This window comes from Anguilla rostrata, chromosome 6 (assembly GCF_018555375.3).
Source record: "Anguilla rostrata isolate EN2019 chromosome 6, ASM1855537v3, whole genome shotgun sequence".
Taxonomy (NCBI): Eukaryota; Metazoa; Chordata; class Actinopteri; order Anguilliformes; family Anguillidae; genus Anguilla; species Anguilla rostrata.
Genome location: NC_057938.1, coordinates 23,730,910 through 23,749,042, shown reverse-complemented (window position 1 = coordinate 23,749,042; position 18,133 = coordinate 23,730,910). Strand labels below are relative to the sequence as shown.

At 39.1% G+C, this 18,133-nt stretch overlaps 1 protein-coding gene across 2 annotated transcripts in view; it reads right to left on the bottom strand.

The window, feature by feature from the left end:
- LOC135256869 (ubiquitin carboxyl-terminal hydrolase 13-like) overlaps positions 1–15,825 on the bottom strand; it is a 41,186-nt gene extending 25,361 nt beyond the window's left edge. For both annotated transcript variants that reach the window (XM_064339106.1, XM_064339107.1), the window contains exons 1-4: positions 15,642–15,825; positions 9,856–9,981; positions 4,582–4,642; positions 760–875 (exon numbers count right to left, since the gene is read on the bottom strand). In XM_064339106.1, coding sequence (XP_064195176.1) covers positions 760–875; positions 4,582–4,642; positions 9,856–9,981; positions 15,642–15,761 — 423 coding nt within the window. In that variant the 5' untranslated portion in view covers positions 15,762–15,825. The remainder of the gene's footprint in view (positions 1–759; positions 876–4,581; positions 4,643–9,855; positions 9,982–15,641) is intronic.
- Between the last annotated feature and the right edge of the window lie 2,308 nt (positions 15,826–18,133).

Genomic DNA, 18,133 nt, shown 5'->3' with positions numbered 1-18,133 from the left:
ACTCGTTGCCATGGAGGGCCGTGTGTATGCAGGTTTTCATTCCAGCCTTGATTATATAATTAGTTAAATTATTTGCTGAATTAGGGATGCAGGTTTGTGCACAATGGTGACCCGATGTCTATGGTGACCCGCATTGTCTAAATAAAAATTTTCTTATATTCTGTGCTTCAATGCAGTTAAACGCATATGGCTGAATGAGTAATTGGACTCAATTAAGGCAGCATTAATTGGTTGGAATGAAAACCTGCATACACACGGCCCTCCGTGGCAACGAGTTTGACACCACTGAGTTAAGCCCTCACACTTAAGAGAAACATAACAGACAGCTGGAGGACACTTCGTGTGAGACCTGTACAGGCACACAGTGGGCTCCACAGAGTATGTGATGAGTACTCCGGTGATCACTCTGTAATGAGACGTGGACATCCTGCTGACAGAGACCCCTCCCCAGGTAATATTATAGCCAAATATTTTCCAACTTGCAGCTGCTGGCTCTTGCAGTTGGCGCTGGCTCAGTCTCTTTCCATCCATCTGAATTCAGTCCACCTCTATGAATATACTAGTGTTCCAGAATGGATGCTACTCTTATAAACAGGTGTCACTGTATCAGCAAATGTAAAAGTCAATCACTGCAACAATCACAGAAAAATTATTTTTTAAGTAACTACTGCTTCTATGCCGCACTGCACAAGACAGACATTCCCACAAACAAATGAGCAGCATGCATGATGAACGTGAAACATCAGCACACTCACTGACCAGTGCAGGCAACTCCTCAATATTTGGTAAGGGGATCTCATGGTGCTCTGGGAATATGACAAGTTTGGCCTCATCTTCACATTCATAATCATCTCCGTTAAAATCACGGTTAAGCTCTACATATTCAAAAGAAGAAGGCAGACATTTCATTACTAAAACACTGTTACAGGCTCCAATACAGAAATCAAACAGGGGCTTGGGAAATATGGTTCAGTACCAATTACTTGGTCATGGGTGTATTTCAAACCTTCTGAGGGAGGCAGTCCCTGGTGCTGAACCTTTAAATGCACTGTACATGATGCATACAGAGCAAATTCAGAATTTATGCACAAGTAACAATGTGTACAGGTAAATCAAACTTGTAAATATAAACAGTATGTGCAGAACAATTTGAAAAAAAAAATTGTGAATGTAAGAAAGCAATATGTCCATAACAGACCTGGGTCAAATACGTATTTGTTTTGGATTCAAATACCTTTCTGTGTTCTACTGATCTTTCCTGGTGTAACTGAGCCTGCCAATATGACCAGAAGGCAGGGTTGGCACTTTTTGAGAGTATTTAATTGGTTCCAATACATCAGACAAGATCAGTAAAGCGTAGAAAAGTATTTGAATCCAAAACAAATACGTATTTGACCCAGCTCTGGTTCATGATATCAACATTTGCAAGTTTACTGTAAGGCTGTCAAAACTGCCATGAAATTGCGTTTGAATATTAGCTTTTGTAATTAGTTAGCGTTCAAATATATTGGAATATCATTTGCCTATAATTAACAAAAATAAGCTGCTTATAGTCGGGCGCAATATGCACGTGACGCTCCCTCTAAACTGGCCTTCGCATTATTTTCCACCTGCGGGCAGTAGAATAGAGGATATCGGTGAAATGTCAAACTAGGTTACTACATCTGGGGCCTCATTTATAAAACGTATTTTAGATCAACTGTGTGGCGCGTACGTAGAAAATCACGTCAAAGTAGTGATTTATAAAATTTCAACATGACTCGATTTGACCGTGGAAATGGATGTGACTCTACGTCAGGACTTCACTTGACGTATGCACGCATGATGAGCCCCCTGCAGTTTCTATAGCCTAATGCGCAAATGAATGTGCAAATGAAGCACTTTCTCGTGGATGTAATTTGCCACAACTCGGCATTTATTATTCACAATAATAGGGAAATGATTGTTTATAGGAAATCCCTGTTTAACACAAAAACTATTCAAACGGCTAATACCTGTAGCCTAAAACAACATAAGTTACTTACTCGGTTTAGTTTGTTTAGCTTCTTTTATCATCCAATTTTATCAAAATCTTCAGAACAGAAAGACAACAGCCTGCCATGGGAACATTATTTAGCCTAAATTGTTAGCTGACCAGTAACGTTAGCACAGGAAATGAACTTTGCCTGCATGAACATGATTCGCAGCATGAAATTAAAGCCTGTATATTTATGTTAATTACAAAACGCGGAATCAGAAACGCGGGATCTAACTAATATTCGAATGCTCAAATTTAGGTTCGAACTTTAAAAAAAAAAAAAAAATTGGGAAAGGTTTTCGAACCTCGAATATTTTTTGACAGCCCTAGTTTACTGTCATATATATTTTTTCATATTACCTTTCTACACACAAACACACACACACTCCCTGATACCTGCTCCTTTTGCCCTGTCACCATCTTCCTATATATGCGCTCTCTCTCTCTCTCTCTCTCTCTCTCTCTCTCTACAATTTTAACTGCCAAAAAAACAACACGAGCAGGGATAACATGATTTTAATTAATTTTTCACTTCTAGTCATACCTGTTATTAATTAGTCTTTAATTTGGTCTTTGAATTTCACACCATTTAAAAATGTAAATAAAACCACTTACAAACAGAAGTCACATCACAATTAAATTACTGACCAGTAATGTGCCAGGAGTGACACTCAAAACAAGTATTAAATAACAGTAGAAGAAAACCTGTCAATTGCAAAACTATTTTAATGAGCTTCAAGGACCTCAAAAAAAGCGGGAATTCAGGCAAATAATCTGATCACATTTTTTAATGCTTTTACCCTAATGGTGCACATATTTGTTTAGTAAAACAAAATGAAGCTCAACATTTCCATGACACCAAAGGAACGTTATACCCTGGCCAAAATGTTAAGTTGTCAGAAGCATTCAGCCTTGGACGCCACCAACATAATAAACGGGTGGGAACTGAGCCATGGAATTGTGTGCAGAGGGTGCTGCCATCATGAGAGACCCTCTAGGATCAACAAGTCCTGATGGCTTAGTGCTGCGTTACCGTCTCCATTGGGCTGGCAAAGTCATTGGCCAGACGTGTGTGATGGAGTGGCATGCAAGCTGCCTTGATACTGAAGCCCCACTTCTCCTAGTTTACTGGGGTGGGATAGCAAGCAAGCCGCCATCAGCAAAGGTGAATTCCATCTGGTCTGCCCTCACATGTCATCCCACCAGCAGCAGATGTGTGTCAGTCTGGGGGAGGGGGGAGGGGTGGGGCTGTTGATTGAACAGGGCAGCTGACAGAAGTGAGGCGACAGGCTAACCAACTGTAAGCTAACCCGGGGCGGTAGAGGAGAAAGCATGGCTGGAGCATGTGGTACTTTGGATTTAGAACTCAATATACAAATAAATGGGCTAAATTTAGCAGGGCAGGGGCAGGACGGTGACCACTCGGCCTGGGAAACCGCTATGGCAACAGGGAGCCAGGCCACAGAGTGCGGTTACCATGTGACCAGTGTCCACCTGTTGTGTACAAACAGTGCTGTGACACCAAGATTGCTGTTGTCTAAGAACATCAGCCTATTTCCAGGTGAGGGTGGGTGGCAATGAGCCAACAGATCCCACAGAAAGAGGAATAAACAATGGGTGCAACATGCTGAACTTCTGGGACTTCAAATATACAAATGTTCTGGGGTTTAAACTTTAATGTTATCTTAAGGTCATTTTGCAAAGTTGTACTTAAGCTGGATTTATAAAAATAACTTAGACCGAAAATAAGTTGTTTACGTTGGTTTAAAGAGCCTTACGCACCTGTGATTTATAAATCTAAAATGAACTTGAACAATTTGAACTCAATTACTCCATCTTGTGAATGCAGACGATAACAGCCATTTTCCTCTAAAGGTTACATTTCAACATTTCTTGCACTCTTCACGAGCACGAACACTGTCCACCACAGGGATTTGCAAGCAGCCATCAAACGTGCAGTACGTCCACAAAACCAGCAGGTGCTTAAAATATGTCAAATATAAACTTCACGATCATATCCATGTCAAACTAGGATTTTATAAATAACTATTTAGTCATGGTTATCTGCGTAAGCCACTATTTAAGACACAATTTGATCGTAAGAGCATTCTATAAATGAGGCCCTTGGTCTCTTAAATAGAACTAGAATTGCTTCTGTACTAAACTACTTGAAATAAAAGCAAATGTTCTTTTTTTATTCAAATTAAGATTTACAATCAAAGTATTAAAGGGGGTGGACAACACGCCTCTAAATCTCCCTTCCATGATCCCATAAAATGTAAAAAAGAAAAGAAAACGTGGAATATATGCATCAGCATTTTGTGTCTTTTGCAATTTTCACTAAATTTTGTTACCACTGAACGAATGCTGTGTAAGCTGATAGGGGTTGTGTTAGATAGAGACCTTGTTTGGGCTATAAAGAAACATAACAGGCACCAAGGACCGTTCCAATGAAATTATTATTATCAGAAACTGCACAAATGCATCCCAGCATACCTTTTTACTGTCCCCTGTAATCACAGAAAAAGGAAAACTTGAAGGCATAATTCTTGATATGATCTTACCTAAGAAAACCTTCCCATTTCTTCTCCTGGCCACAGCACCCCCTGCAGCTCCCGTTGCTTTCTGTGATAAAACACAAACAGCGAACACGAGAGGAGATGATGAGAAGTTGAGAACAACAGTGCAATACACAGCACAAAGTTTCTGGAGTTTCATTGTATATACAATGGGGGATATTTCACTGTAAGACTAGAGCCTTGCTGGAGGACAAAAATACATTTGTCCTTTCAGTGATTGCAACATAGATGCCTGCAGATTATATATCCTGCTTCCTAACAAATAGCACACCTGTTTCAAACATCCTTCATTTTCAGTCATCAAAATTCAGCAAAAAAATATAACCCAGCCATATGAAACATAAGAGAGCCCACCAAAGCTATTCACCCCAAAGATAAATGAAAGACAAAAAATAGCACAAATAGTGCTAATAGTACAAATAATAGTACCAAGCTATTCTTTAATTGATTTTATGAGTCAACTGAAACCAAAAATGACACTAAAACTCTGCATTTATTTCCAAAATAAATGTCTGTCACAAATACTCAAACACTCATCTTCAGTACTATGTGCACCCTACATTCACATGGATATCCACAAGGATAACACTATTGAAGTTTATTTAAGCTTTTTAGGATTTGGATTTAAGATTGGAGGACATATTGGCGGATCTTTGAACATTCCTCCATACAGAATTATTCAAATTCCTTCAAATCCTTTAGGTTTTCCCTTTACTCCCTTCTTCAATTCAAAATGGCAATTTTCCATCAGGTTCCCCATTTGGCGCTGAGAAAATTCAACCAGACAAAAGTTGGAACAACAAACTCTCCATTTTCTCTCTCTCTTTGCATTTGATCTACAATAACATAAGACAACTAAATCAGCAATGTTAATGATTGATAGGCCTACAGTTTATCCTAGTTTTTCAAAATAGTCTTTTTACCAGGCCAAGGCACCAATCACAGCTGAGCTTAGTATAATGAGTCAGGCATATGAACATTGTGATGCATGTACCATTCAATCCCAATTCACCTTATGAAGAGCCACATCAAGCAAAGTTCTCATAAGTGTTAATGTAAATACAAATGCTACGGTGAAAAAAAGGTGAAGCTTGGATAACACAAAACAAAAACACATTTGCTTCTTTCTCTGTTTGACAGATCTCATCAGTAAGAAAATGTATCTGTTTTGGGAAAGTCTCGCATGCTATCCACAAGAGTGTACATTTCTGAGAACATTTAAAATAAATGGGACCAGACCTTAGGGGATCAGAGGGAAAATTCAGTTGCTGAGCAAAATCAAAACTGTACTGCATCATTCCATCAAAGCAGTGCAAGGCTCGAGAGCTCCTTCTGGGGATACTTCTTATTTAGCTGCTCTACACGGCTCTTGATTGACGCATCTCTCCATGGTAGCTCTTCCCAGGTGGTCCTCCATTTCACATACAGCAGTATTTTTCTCAGATTCGGCTTGTGCATTTACAGCACAAGCTAGTTCTCAAAACTGAGCAGTGGATATATTCATTGCAACACAGTATTTATTAGGGTGAATTCTAGTAATTCAATTCCAGTTCAAACACTTATCCCTTCAAATGATATCAATTCATTTCCCAAAACAATTCACTGAATTCATTCTCAATTCAATTAATCTCAGATCAATTCAAAATTCAATATTCTTCCTACACAAATTCCTTCAATTCAATTATTTTCTTAAATCAACTCATATTGCCTTAATTAACTTCAGAGGTGGTGTCAATTCCATTTAAATACAGTAAATTCAGGAAATGAAGTTGAATTAATTTAAAAAATAATAATAATATTAGAACGTGATGGTCATTTTTTAATTTCTTAATTGTATTTCAGTTTATTACCTCATTTGACAGAATTAAATGGCCCTAATCCACACTTCCTTATTTTCAGAATTTATTATCCTCAATTCTGAGATACACTACAAGGCCAAAAGTACAGTATGTGGGCACCAGACATGAATGAATTTCAATTGAACAAGTGGAATTACAAGACTCATTCTCATTCAAATTTATGAATTCCATGATTCTCAAGATTTGAACTGGAATTATCCAATGAATATAAATTGAATTGACTTCAACCTTGCTTTTTCTTATTGCAGCAGGTTGACTGAATATTGTTGTAATTATCCCATTTCTTTGTATCAGTCATTTCTTACGGTGGTCAAGAGTGGGGTACAATCCATTAGACTTGCCACAGTAATAGAAATATGCTAACTTCTAAAAACACTGGGATCTACTGGACTTATACCACCTAACAATTTTCTATACCTTGTTAGACACAGAAGTTAAATTATATAGATTACAACTTCCACATGTCATATTTACTACCCATAGCTGGAAACTTACTGTATATTTGCCCCATCAATTGTGAACAGACTTTTAAATAATATAGACAGGGTACAATTTGCAAATTGTAAAATCGTGAATGAAAATTGTAAAAAGGTTACTCTTGAATTGCAGCGTCAATGCAAAGTAAAAATCTTGGTGATATACTTCCTCCTTCTGAACTAAACGTGAAAGCAAAATTATTTGATTAACTGACAAGATTAATTGGGGATAAGAGGATTTGTGTAAAATGTGTACACTGTAATAACATGATAAAATGATTAATTCATATTTGAGAAACCACTAGACAAATCAAAACACAAATCTCAGAACATAAGAATCCTATAAGATGGACAGATATTACATAACCAATAGCCAAACATTTTCTTCAAGCTAATCATACTGTTGCCATATTGAGATGTATGGTAACTGAAGAAGTTCACAGCTCAGCAAGGGGTGGTGACCGACAAACTTCGCTCTTATTGGGGGAGATGTTTTGAATACATGCATTAAATTTGTAAGGCCATAATGGTCTCAATGAGGATAATGATTTGAGTTGCTATTTTGATGAAAGATGAAAGAATGGAGCTAATAATTATGTAATTGGTTCAATTAAGTTTCATGTCATTTTGGAATATTCTAGATGATTCATCTGGATCTATTTTACCTTTTCCTTTTCTATTGTTGCAGATGTCAGAGATTTAAACAATAACTGTCATTTGTCAATTATGTTATTATCTACTTAAGTTTAGAAATACAAAACATGTTACTCATTGATCCTGAATTTTTTTCAGGTTGACACATAAATTGCTACTTAAGAACTACTCATGTGTCAGGCAGTCTAACTACTGTTTATAACATTGAGAATATCAGTCCTTATCTTATGCAGCTGGTGGAAGGTCAAATGACCAAAATTTTGCTGCTACTTAATTTGATTTTATGTCCACAGTAAATCTATAAAAATACTTATTTCAGGACTTCTACTAATTTGTATATATACTTTATTGCCAAGCTTTTTTTTCAGATTTAAAAACATTCAGCTGTTAACTATATGATGGTAGCCTTAGCAATTAGTGGTTCAATAATAGTACACTAAGTATAGAATTAACAAGAATATAGGTAGCCTACTGGTAATTATGAGCCCGCTCTGTACTATCTATCCTGCAATAAAGGAACATTCCGACCATATTAACCTGAGAAATCTATGTATTTTAATATGAAGGCTAGTCTAGATATTGAGTCCAATGGTTCAATTATTAATTTAATTAAATGTCAGTACATTATACAGTATTTAAAGAAAAACTGATTAAAAATCATTGTGACTTGTCAAAATAACTAAGGGACTCTGTAACTCCCTTGGCTGTGTTGCCTTTTAAAATCAGACTCAGTGAAATGATGTTATACCCAATTTAGATTGTTTGACCATGCAATTCAAGGATAACATTTGTTGTAAGAAGCAGGGCAAATTTGTTTACCGTTTTGACTGTCTATAGCACACATTTCAGTTTATTTTGGTCTTTCATGGTAAGAAATAATCATGAAATTTTACATGACTATTCCATCCTCCTTCCTTCCTTCCTCACTTGTTCCTTCTTCTCTGACAACATCCTCCTGTACTGTCTCTGTGAACCCACCAGAGCAACATTACAGTATTTCAGAAAACTAGTCCTTTTGCCCTGTCACCATCTTGCCCCATCTAACCCTAACCCTAAACCCCCGCCCCCGCCCCCTGCCCGTCTCCCGATCGATAACATCTGACTGACAAAACGGATTATACTTCCGAATGAAACAGCTAAAATACAATATAACTAATTGGAAACTCGTTCAATACATGTTAGCTAACTTACTATTAGGCCTATTGCACACAGACATAAACTTTAATAGGAACGTAGGTTCATTGTCTCAACCAATATTCTCACTAGAGATTCATAGGCTCCATGAATTTACTTAAACAATGAGTGCCGAATTAGCCAATGCTACTTTTTCAGGTCAATGCCTGCTTTACTGGCATTGACACTTTTTGGTCCTCATTTTGAGAGGCAGCAGCAACAGACTTGAAATGCAAATTACACACTTAGAATGAATACCTTTTGTTAGTTTTCTTGGCATGAGCTAACGATGAAAAGGCAATGACGTACAGTTGGCCAGAAAACAACTAAGCAGTCAATTGTCCCATGATTTTTCACCTAAAATGGGGTGACTACATTTAAAAGGGTTATAATTCATACACAGATCATCTCATATGGATGTAAATACCCACAGATTAAAGCTGGCAGTCTGTACTTTAACCGCATATTCATTGTTTTATTTCAAATCTAAATGTTCTAGAGTATAGAGCCAAAACATAAATTGTGCCATTGTCCCAATATATTTGCTGTATATCTAGCAAATAAAGCTTTTACTCAGAAATATCAATCTGAAATTCCCACCTGAAATATCTGAATTTCTTGCCCTCTTATTCATTACTAGCCTACATAAAATTTATTGCGAAAAACATTTTAAAAGTAACGTTTTAAACCCTTCTGTATTGCCCCCTTTTTAACACAAGCCTGAAAATGGCATACCCAAAATAAAATGGTTACTATTCTTGAAAATTTTTCACTATAGACATAATCCTGGTCTCTTCTAAAAATACCCCACCAAGTGAAATCACCCCTCCTCAGGATATGCTTAGGTCAATTATGTGTCACTCTGTGAGACTTTCCTAGGGCACATTGCCAAAGAATGAACAACTGCCTTAACAAGACATACCAGTTTGAAGATGCTGGTTATATTTTTTCCAAGACAATAGACAAGACTGAGCACAGCAATCAATTACTTGAAAGGTCATGCTGGTCAGCTGTTCATAAAACAAGTTTTATACGTTTTTCAAAGTTGAGAAGCCCAGAATAGAGAGAAAATGAAAAATAAAATGTGGGGCCCCTACCTCTTTAACTGTACGTTTCAAGTGCATGTACACACTCTGTCCAGTTTTGCGGAAATGTCTCTCCACATGTTCCCTTCCAAAGCCAAGGAACGTGCTCATACACACATACAGGCCACCCTCAGACTCCTGGGAAAAGAAAGAAAATGGAAATGATCACACAAGCATGCATAGTGATTTGTGTTTTGGAAGCCTCTGAAGGAAAGATGAAATCTGATGGAACATATAAATCAAATACAGAGTAGGGTCCAGAATTATGTGTTTTTCATATAAGTATTTGAAGATATACATTTTTTTTTTGTATATTAAATTCTTGCTTTTAAGATTTATTATTGGGGTGTCTCGTGGCGTAGCCTGTAGAACACTGTCAACATGCTCATTACGAGCCGTGATGTCAGTTTCTCGAGTCCGACCGCGCGACCTTTGTCGCACGTCTCTCCCTCTCTCTTCCCCTGTTCTTCCTGTCTCTCTACACTGTACTGTCCAATAAAGCTGAAAAAGCCCAAATATATATATATATATTTATAAATTTACTAATGTATTTTATGCATTTTAATTTCAAAGGCCCCGGGAACCCTGTTAAGATTGTATTCAGTCACGTAACAGGTACTAAATGTTAGACCAAAACCAAAATATACCTGCTTCTGACAGAAGGCTAAACTGGGTCATGGCTGGATGTTCCAGAAGGGCAATGATCCAAAGCATTCCTCCAAATCCACAAAAAGTAAGTAAATAAATAAAAAGCTAACTGACCACAGAATCAAACTTTTGCAATGGCCATCCTGGGCACCTTGCCTGAACCCCACTGAAAACGTGCGGGGTGGGCTGAAGAGGAGAGTTTACACACCAAGTCCAAGGACTTCGAAAAATCTGGAGATTCTGCATGGAGAAACGTTCTCAGCTACCTTGCTGTGTGTGTGTTCCCCCACCTCAAACACTAGGAGATGTTATCTTGATAAAGGGAGGGTGCATAAAGTATTAAAAACAGGGGTGTCAATAATTGTGGATATAAAAATGATGGATTCCGATTTTGACCAGGATCAGTTAGCAGAGTGGTATTTACTCACTATTTAAAATAAAATACAAATAAGCAAAGGCAAAAATAATATCAGAAACAAAAAGGCACCAGTATCACAAAGTAGAATGGAAAGGGTCCAGATGAACAAAGCAGAAAACTCTTGCAGCTGCCACATAGGGAAAAAGGTGTCTCAAGCTAGACTTTTTATGGAGCCCAACAAGTTGGGAATTGGTGTCAGCTGCTCTGCTTAACAATGAGCCAAGGCTGCTATCATGTGAGTGTGGCTGATATTGCCAGGAGTCCTACAGCTCTCCAAAACACCTGAAGTGCTGAAGGGCCAGCGCACCATACACAGGAAGCAGAGAGCTGATCCTGCCACACCCTTCCTAGTGCCACACAGCTGCCCCTTAGCTTCAAGCCAGGGGAGGAAGTGATGAAGAGGAGAGCCAGGGAGTCCACAGCTCACAGGATCAAACACCGCCAATAGCCCTTGTAACCCGGAGCTAGGTGGAAATGGTGGGTAGGCCAGATCTCCCTTTTGGAAACACATTAGGGTGTGACGTTGAGGGGTTTAACCCCTGTTGCAGGTACAGATGTGGACTTGGTAAGACCCCCTGGGCACAGTGTTAAAGGATCATCCTTTTGGTGTACAGCAGTTCCCTTTGGAGGGCCCTCCAGGCCAGGCAAGTAGAAACCCTCATGGGAGGCAAGAACACCAACCCGAAGGAGCCCTGTAGTGGCAGGGGTAGGGGCCCACTGCTAGAAGGTCCATGGAGGTAAACAGCAAGGGGCCCTACGGAACGTCTGCCATGGAAGGCAACAAGGGAGCCTCCGGAAGGTCTGCAGCAGCAAGGAACCCTCTGTTAGGGCCCAGGGACAGGGGATTGGAGAGATGACCTCCAGCAGGGCCCCGGGAATGGGTGGAAGAGTGGCACCCTCTGTCAGGTCCTTGGGAGGGGGTGGTGGAATGGCAGCGACTAGCCATCCCTCAGGATAGGGCAGTGCCACCTCTGGAGGGCATATGGTGGCACCAGCCTCAGTAAGCCCCATAGTGGCAGTTGGAATTGTGACATTGGGGCTGGCCTAATGGAATAAGGCAGCAGGAGACCATTTGGAAAATTCACAGCAGCAGGCAGCATGGGACCCTGTGAAAGGCCTAATGGGTGGGTAGAGGAGGACCCTCTGGGAAGCCTGCAGTAATCCGAGAGAAAGGGCTCTCTGGCAGGCCCACAGTGGTGGGCCCTCTGGAAAACCCATGGTTTTGGGCAGTAAGGAGCTGAGGACCTGGGGAACTTGGGCTGGAGAATGCTAGGGGCCTAGATGAGATGGCTGTGGGTGGGGAGCCTTTGTGGGTAATGATACACAGCCTGGTCCACGCACATGCCTTCCATCCTCAGTCATCCTCAGCAGGAACTGGTGCAGGGCAATGCTGAGGGATATAGGCACTGCGCCAGGGGTGGCTATATTCCCCACACCATAAGAAGGACTTTAACTCAATCTAGGCTTGTTAATCTCTGAGGACCCATGGCTGGGGTCATGGCCCTCCTCCTTCCTTTAACTTGTTACAATGCTTACACATGGTCCTTCTCACAGAAAATAAAATACACATAGAAAATACTCAAAAAAGTGTAAGATAAAAAATATTTTCTGTTTTCCAGGGGACATTATGTCCGCATTCTCCACTACATGTAGAACACGGCTGGGGGTAGTCACTGTGTCACAGTGATAGAAGCAGAGAGCTGGGTGACTGCTTTCAATTCACTATTTATTTTAAATAAAATAATTAAATCACTAAAATAAGATCATCGAAACAAAAAAGGTACCAGCATCAGGAAGCAGATATAAAAAATTCCAGAAGGCTTGTCATTGTGTAGGGCAAAAGGTCTCTCTCCAGACCTGAGCTCTAGGCCTTTTATAGAAACCAACAATTAGGCAACTGGTATCAGCTGATCTTATTAGCAAAGAGGCAAAGCTGCTACCTTGTCTGTGAGTGGGGCTGATGCTGGCCAGGTTCCTACACCTCTCCTAGGCCACTGAAACACCTGAGGCACTGAATGGACAGACACCAGATATCAGGAGGAGAGAGAAATGCTCCTGCCAATCACATCCTGGCACCAAAATTTAAATATATAGGAGATGGACAAAAAATTTAAACACTTAACAATATCATAATATAAAGTAACTAATAAGGAGTAAGGCTACGCTTCACCTTCAGAACAGCTTCAATCCTTCTTGGAATTCTATCATACAAGTTATAAGCTGCATGTAATGGGGTGTTGGGGGGGGCTATTCTTCTACCAGATCTTCCCATAAAGGTTCAATAATGTTTAGATATGCTGATTGTGGAGGCCATGGTAGTTTGATGTTATCCTGGTGTTCATGAAGATAGTCATAAAATTGTTTAGCAATGTCAATGGGGCGTTATAATCTTGGAATATGGGGACATCATGAGAGAACAGTGTTTGCACCTGAGAAGTCACCTGGTACTTTAAATTGACTTTGTATTTGCAGAATACCCATGCATGGTTGAATAATGATCAAAGTACTCCCAGGAGATAGCTACCCATACCATTACAGGTCCACCACGTTTAACAGTTTTCAAGACAAAGCTTCCTACGGCTTTCTCCAAACATAAACTCATTCTAATGTAGGAAAAATCAAGTCATGTAACCCATATTACTTCTTTATTAGTGATATGCTGACACAAACAATCTGGCTTTCCTTGGGATAGGAGTGCTTGCCAAAAAAAATGATAATAATCCAAATACCATTTTTTTACCACAAGAATGTTCTTGGGAGTTGCTGTCCTCACAATCTGAGAAAATCATATCACTTTTATCCATTGCCCATGACTCCAGGTTTTGTGCTGATAACACCAGATTGTACCTTTGAGCATTAGCTACAAGTGGTTTCCAAATGGTGGCCTGAGCTTAAATGCCACCTTTATGAAGCTCATAATGTGCAGTGTTTGCTGAGACTGGGACACAGGTCTTGATTCAATTCTGGGATCATTTTTAGGCAGCAGTTTTATTAAAGTATGTTCCATCCGCTGCATTGCAACTGAATTTTCAACACTGTTCCCCTTGTCACAGTGATTGTTTAAATGTTTATTGTATTTATTTATTGCGACTGATACACATTCAGTTTGGACATAGACTATTTAGCCTCGTTGTAATTCATTCAGTTCCCTCATTTTGTTTTGGAAGTGCCGATTTTCAGGCCTGTTTTAAAGCTGACACAAACAGTTAATGGACAGCTACTCACATGTGAAGCTCCCTTTGTAATTGTGATTTAGTAAACTGTTGCAACTAGCCTGTTTACTTCAAATTGAAAGTACTTTTCCACATCGAGTTTCCATTATTTTACCCAAACCCTGTTTGGCCAAACCACTCTAGTGTCGTTAGCACGTGGCTGCTACACCTTTGCTGCAGATGAGGGTTAACACGGGTAAAATTACGTCGCTATAACTTGAATAACGATGTAATTATTCTGCATAAATGAACGTTTTGTAAAATAGAATACAAATAAAACAAATTTTAATTGCGTTTTATAACTATGCTAAGGTACCTTTTCAACGCGTAGACCTACTTAATCTTTGACATTAATCAAGCATGCATATGCATTATTTTGCTCGAGATTTTGAACTCGCTGTGCCTCAAAAGGATCCTTTTGAACAGATAATTGTATTTTAAGTATTTTAATGTAGCCTACTCATTTTAAAATTGCCCTAGACAGAGGGATAGCTATCCAAAATAAGTTTCAAATTAGTTCATCTGGAAAACATCTTTGGACTAATGTAGTCTGTAGGTAGCCTAATCACAGCACCAATTCAGTCAGGAAAATGGCGAGCATTGTTGGGCTGAATGGCCTGTTTTCGTCATTATGTTATGTTATGAATATGCCAATAGGTGTACTTTTAAGAGTTAGCATACAGCCTAGTTTCTTTAGTGTCTGAACAAAATACACCCCATAACAACGAAACAGTATCAACGTAGCAGATATGCCGACATAAAGTGTAGTAGCCTAAAGGCCATCCACATATGCCCAGATGCAGTCATTCAACACAATTACGAAAAGAAAATAACACCTCAACATGATTTGGTGCAGCCGTCATCAAATCTGGGAACCAACAAGTAGGCTAGTTCGACACACGAGCTGTAGCCTACCAGCAAGGGGATAAAAATAGCCAGTCCTCAGTCTGACACGAGTTTAACATAGCTGAGTCACTTTTATATTTGTTTCAAATTGATTAAAGATACATTTCGGTCCGTTTTACAATTGAAGTGAATGATGAAAGGACCTACCCTATTAATTGAAAGATAAGTCTGCACTGTTAGTACGAATTTAAATTCAAATAGCACGAATGAATTGCACACTTCACCTACGACTGACACTGAGTGCAGGTGTAAATAGACCGAGCTACATGTGCATCGTTTGCTTTTTCGTCATGGAATTACACAGCTATCCCTCTGCAAGCACGTCGTGTTAAATATTGTCATTAACACTAGGCACCCTACTGTATGTTTTTTGATAAAATAGATCATGAAGTAAAAGCAAGACAACTTCAAAGTAAGATTCCACGACGACGTCCGTTTCCGAAGTTCAGAAGTTGATATAAGCATGCGCTTACACATTAAAGTTGAGTCAGCCCATTAACCTAAAATTATTCAATAAAAACGGTTTTATACCTCAGTTCAAATTTATTCAAGGTTGTTATATCATGCGTGTTAGGTCACTGATGGGCATGAGACTCGCGCGGCAAAGGACTTACAGGAGAATCGTAGGAAAAGGCACATTCACTCTTGAAAACCCTGTCTCCCGATCTGGGAACTCTGATGGTGGGCATGTAAGGGACCAGCAGCTCTCCTAGGTCTGCAGCCATCTTCGCCATCCTACTTCCAGCCCCACACTGCTACAGCCACAGTGCGCAACATGGACTGTTGGAGCGGAAAGTAAAGCATATGATGCTATTTATAAATCATACTTCCCAGACATTCCAACTGGACCCCAGGAAAGAGGGCCTTGAAAACAACACTGAGAAGGGCAATTTACATTATGTTTCATGAAGTACCCGTTGGTATTATTGCTAGAATACCATATTAGATGAGCAGAGGAATCTTATTTTGCCGTTTCCCGTCTAACAGCTGTTGTTTTTGAAACGTGGGAGCTTACTTCCCAACATTTCGTTGCCCAAAAGCCTTAAACGAACTCCTTTATCGATGCAAACTAACTTATGGGCTATTTGCTTTAAACAAACAAACTAGCAGAAACAAAAACATCTATGAAACAGCATAAGTTAATCGTTTATATTAGGCCCACGTTCAGATTCGATGCTTTTCATTGTATAAAGATTTCACCAGCGGGCGTTCCCTTAATGTCCTCGTTCCTATTTTAATCAGAAGTGCAAATTTGACCCATTCGACATAACAGAAATGCGCATCTGATTGTCATCCCCGTGCGTCTCGACAGTGCACCAACTTTAATTCGTTGGAGTGCCAGAAGAGGCCACTCTTCTGCAGCAATCAAGGCATGCAAGTTGGGGAATGAATGGATTAAATGGGTTAGAGGATGAAAAACAGGCCATAACAATGAATATGTATATTACCGTCAATGTAATATATTTCAATATATTTCACTCATTGAATTCTCCATTAACTCAATAACCCCAATAATTAAAAAATACCTGCATACACCCTATGACTCAAAACAATCATGTGGGGGAACTAAACTAAAAGGGTAAATATACACAAAGAATTTAATACAAAACCCAGGAACAAACAAAGGGGCTACAAGGAGCAAAAACACAACCAAAAAAAAAAAAAAAGAACAGAACACAGGCGGGCGGAACACAGGCAGGTCAGAAAAACGGGCAGGCGGAACACACACAAACAGTCAGAAACACAAACACAAGCAAGCAGATACATACAAGCGAAACACACATGAAACGCAAGCAGGACAAAAGCGAGTAGGTACATATAATCGGATACAAACACAAGGACCCAGCACCCGAGTCAAGCGGGACAAAGAACTTAAATAGACAAGACACAGGTGAACTCAATACATAATCAAACGAGAGGGAAGGGATAACGAGAGGCAGGTGGGGACGATGATTAAATAACGAGACAAATAATGGAAAACAATAATACAATTAACACAGGAAACCAATGAGGGAATGAACAGAAATACAAAAACTGAGAAGGAACCGCACGCGGCAGCCGAAAAGGAAAAATAGAAAACAAAGTGAACCATACATCATGAGGAAATAGAGCAGGGGCTCATTAACCAAAAAGACAAATAATGAAACAATACAATTAAACGAAACCAATAATGGATGACACAGAATACAAATTGGAAGGGAGTCTGAACCTAAAACGAGGAAAAATAGAACAAAAGACAGAACCATGACAATGGATACTATGATCAATGCTTCAGTAAAAAAACTAATAAATAAATTGGATACAATGTAAATTCTATGTAAAAAGCGGTGTAAGTTGCTCTGGATAAGAGCATCTGCTAAATGCCTATAATGTTATGTAATGACCTTGTGCATTCCAAACCTAAAGTAACTACCTACAAACCTACAACCAGCATCAACAGAAGGAAGACAAAAGGTGACTGCTTTTATTTATTTATTTATTTATTTATGTAATTCTTTCCTCTGTGAATGTAAATGGAGACAACTCTATTTTGCCCTTGATTTTTATTTAGAGAAGTTTCAAGTGTTAATTTTGGAGATCCCAGACTTGCCAAGTGCCACTTGTTTTCTGGTCAAGGTTGAGGACAGGGATTGATTTAAACCAGGTCAGAGCCATTTTTCTGTTCATATGAGCAACTGAATTTTGTCAATACTCATGAGCTTAGAGAGAGAAAAGAGAGAGAGAGGGGGAAAAAATTGAATTAAAAATCTGATGCAGTAAACAACCATTCAAGTGTACAGCCATGCAGTATTAAGCTTTGTGACAATTTATGTACTGCTATACCTGCAAAAATTAGTTTTGTAATGGCACACCACCTTTTGCCTCGTATGTATTCCAGCAGTCTTATTTTGTATATTTATTATTATTCATAATAATAATGCATTTTTTATTCAGTCAAAACTGAGTGGCATGAGCTATTTACAGTGATGTTGCACTAGTCAAGTTAACATTTTGTAGTATTTTATTGTTTTTTTCTCACACCAGATAGGTATTCTTACTGTGGCTCTGTGATTCTGATATTACATCACACATCACTGAATATTGCGACCAATAAAAGGCAGCTTAG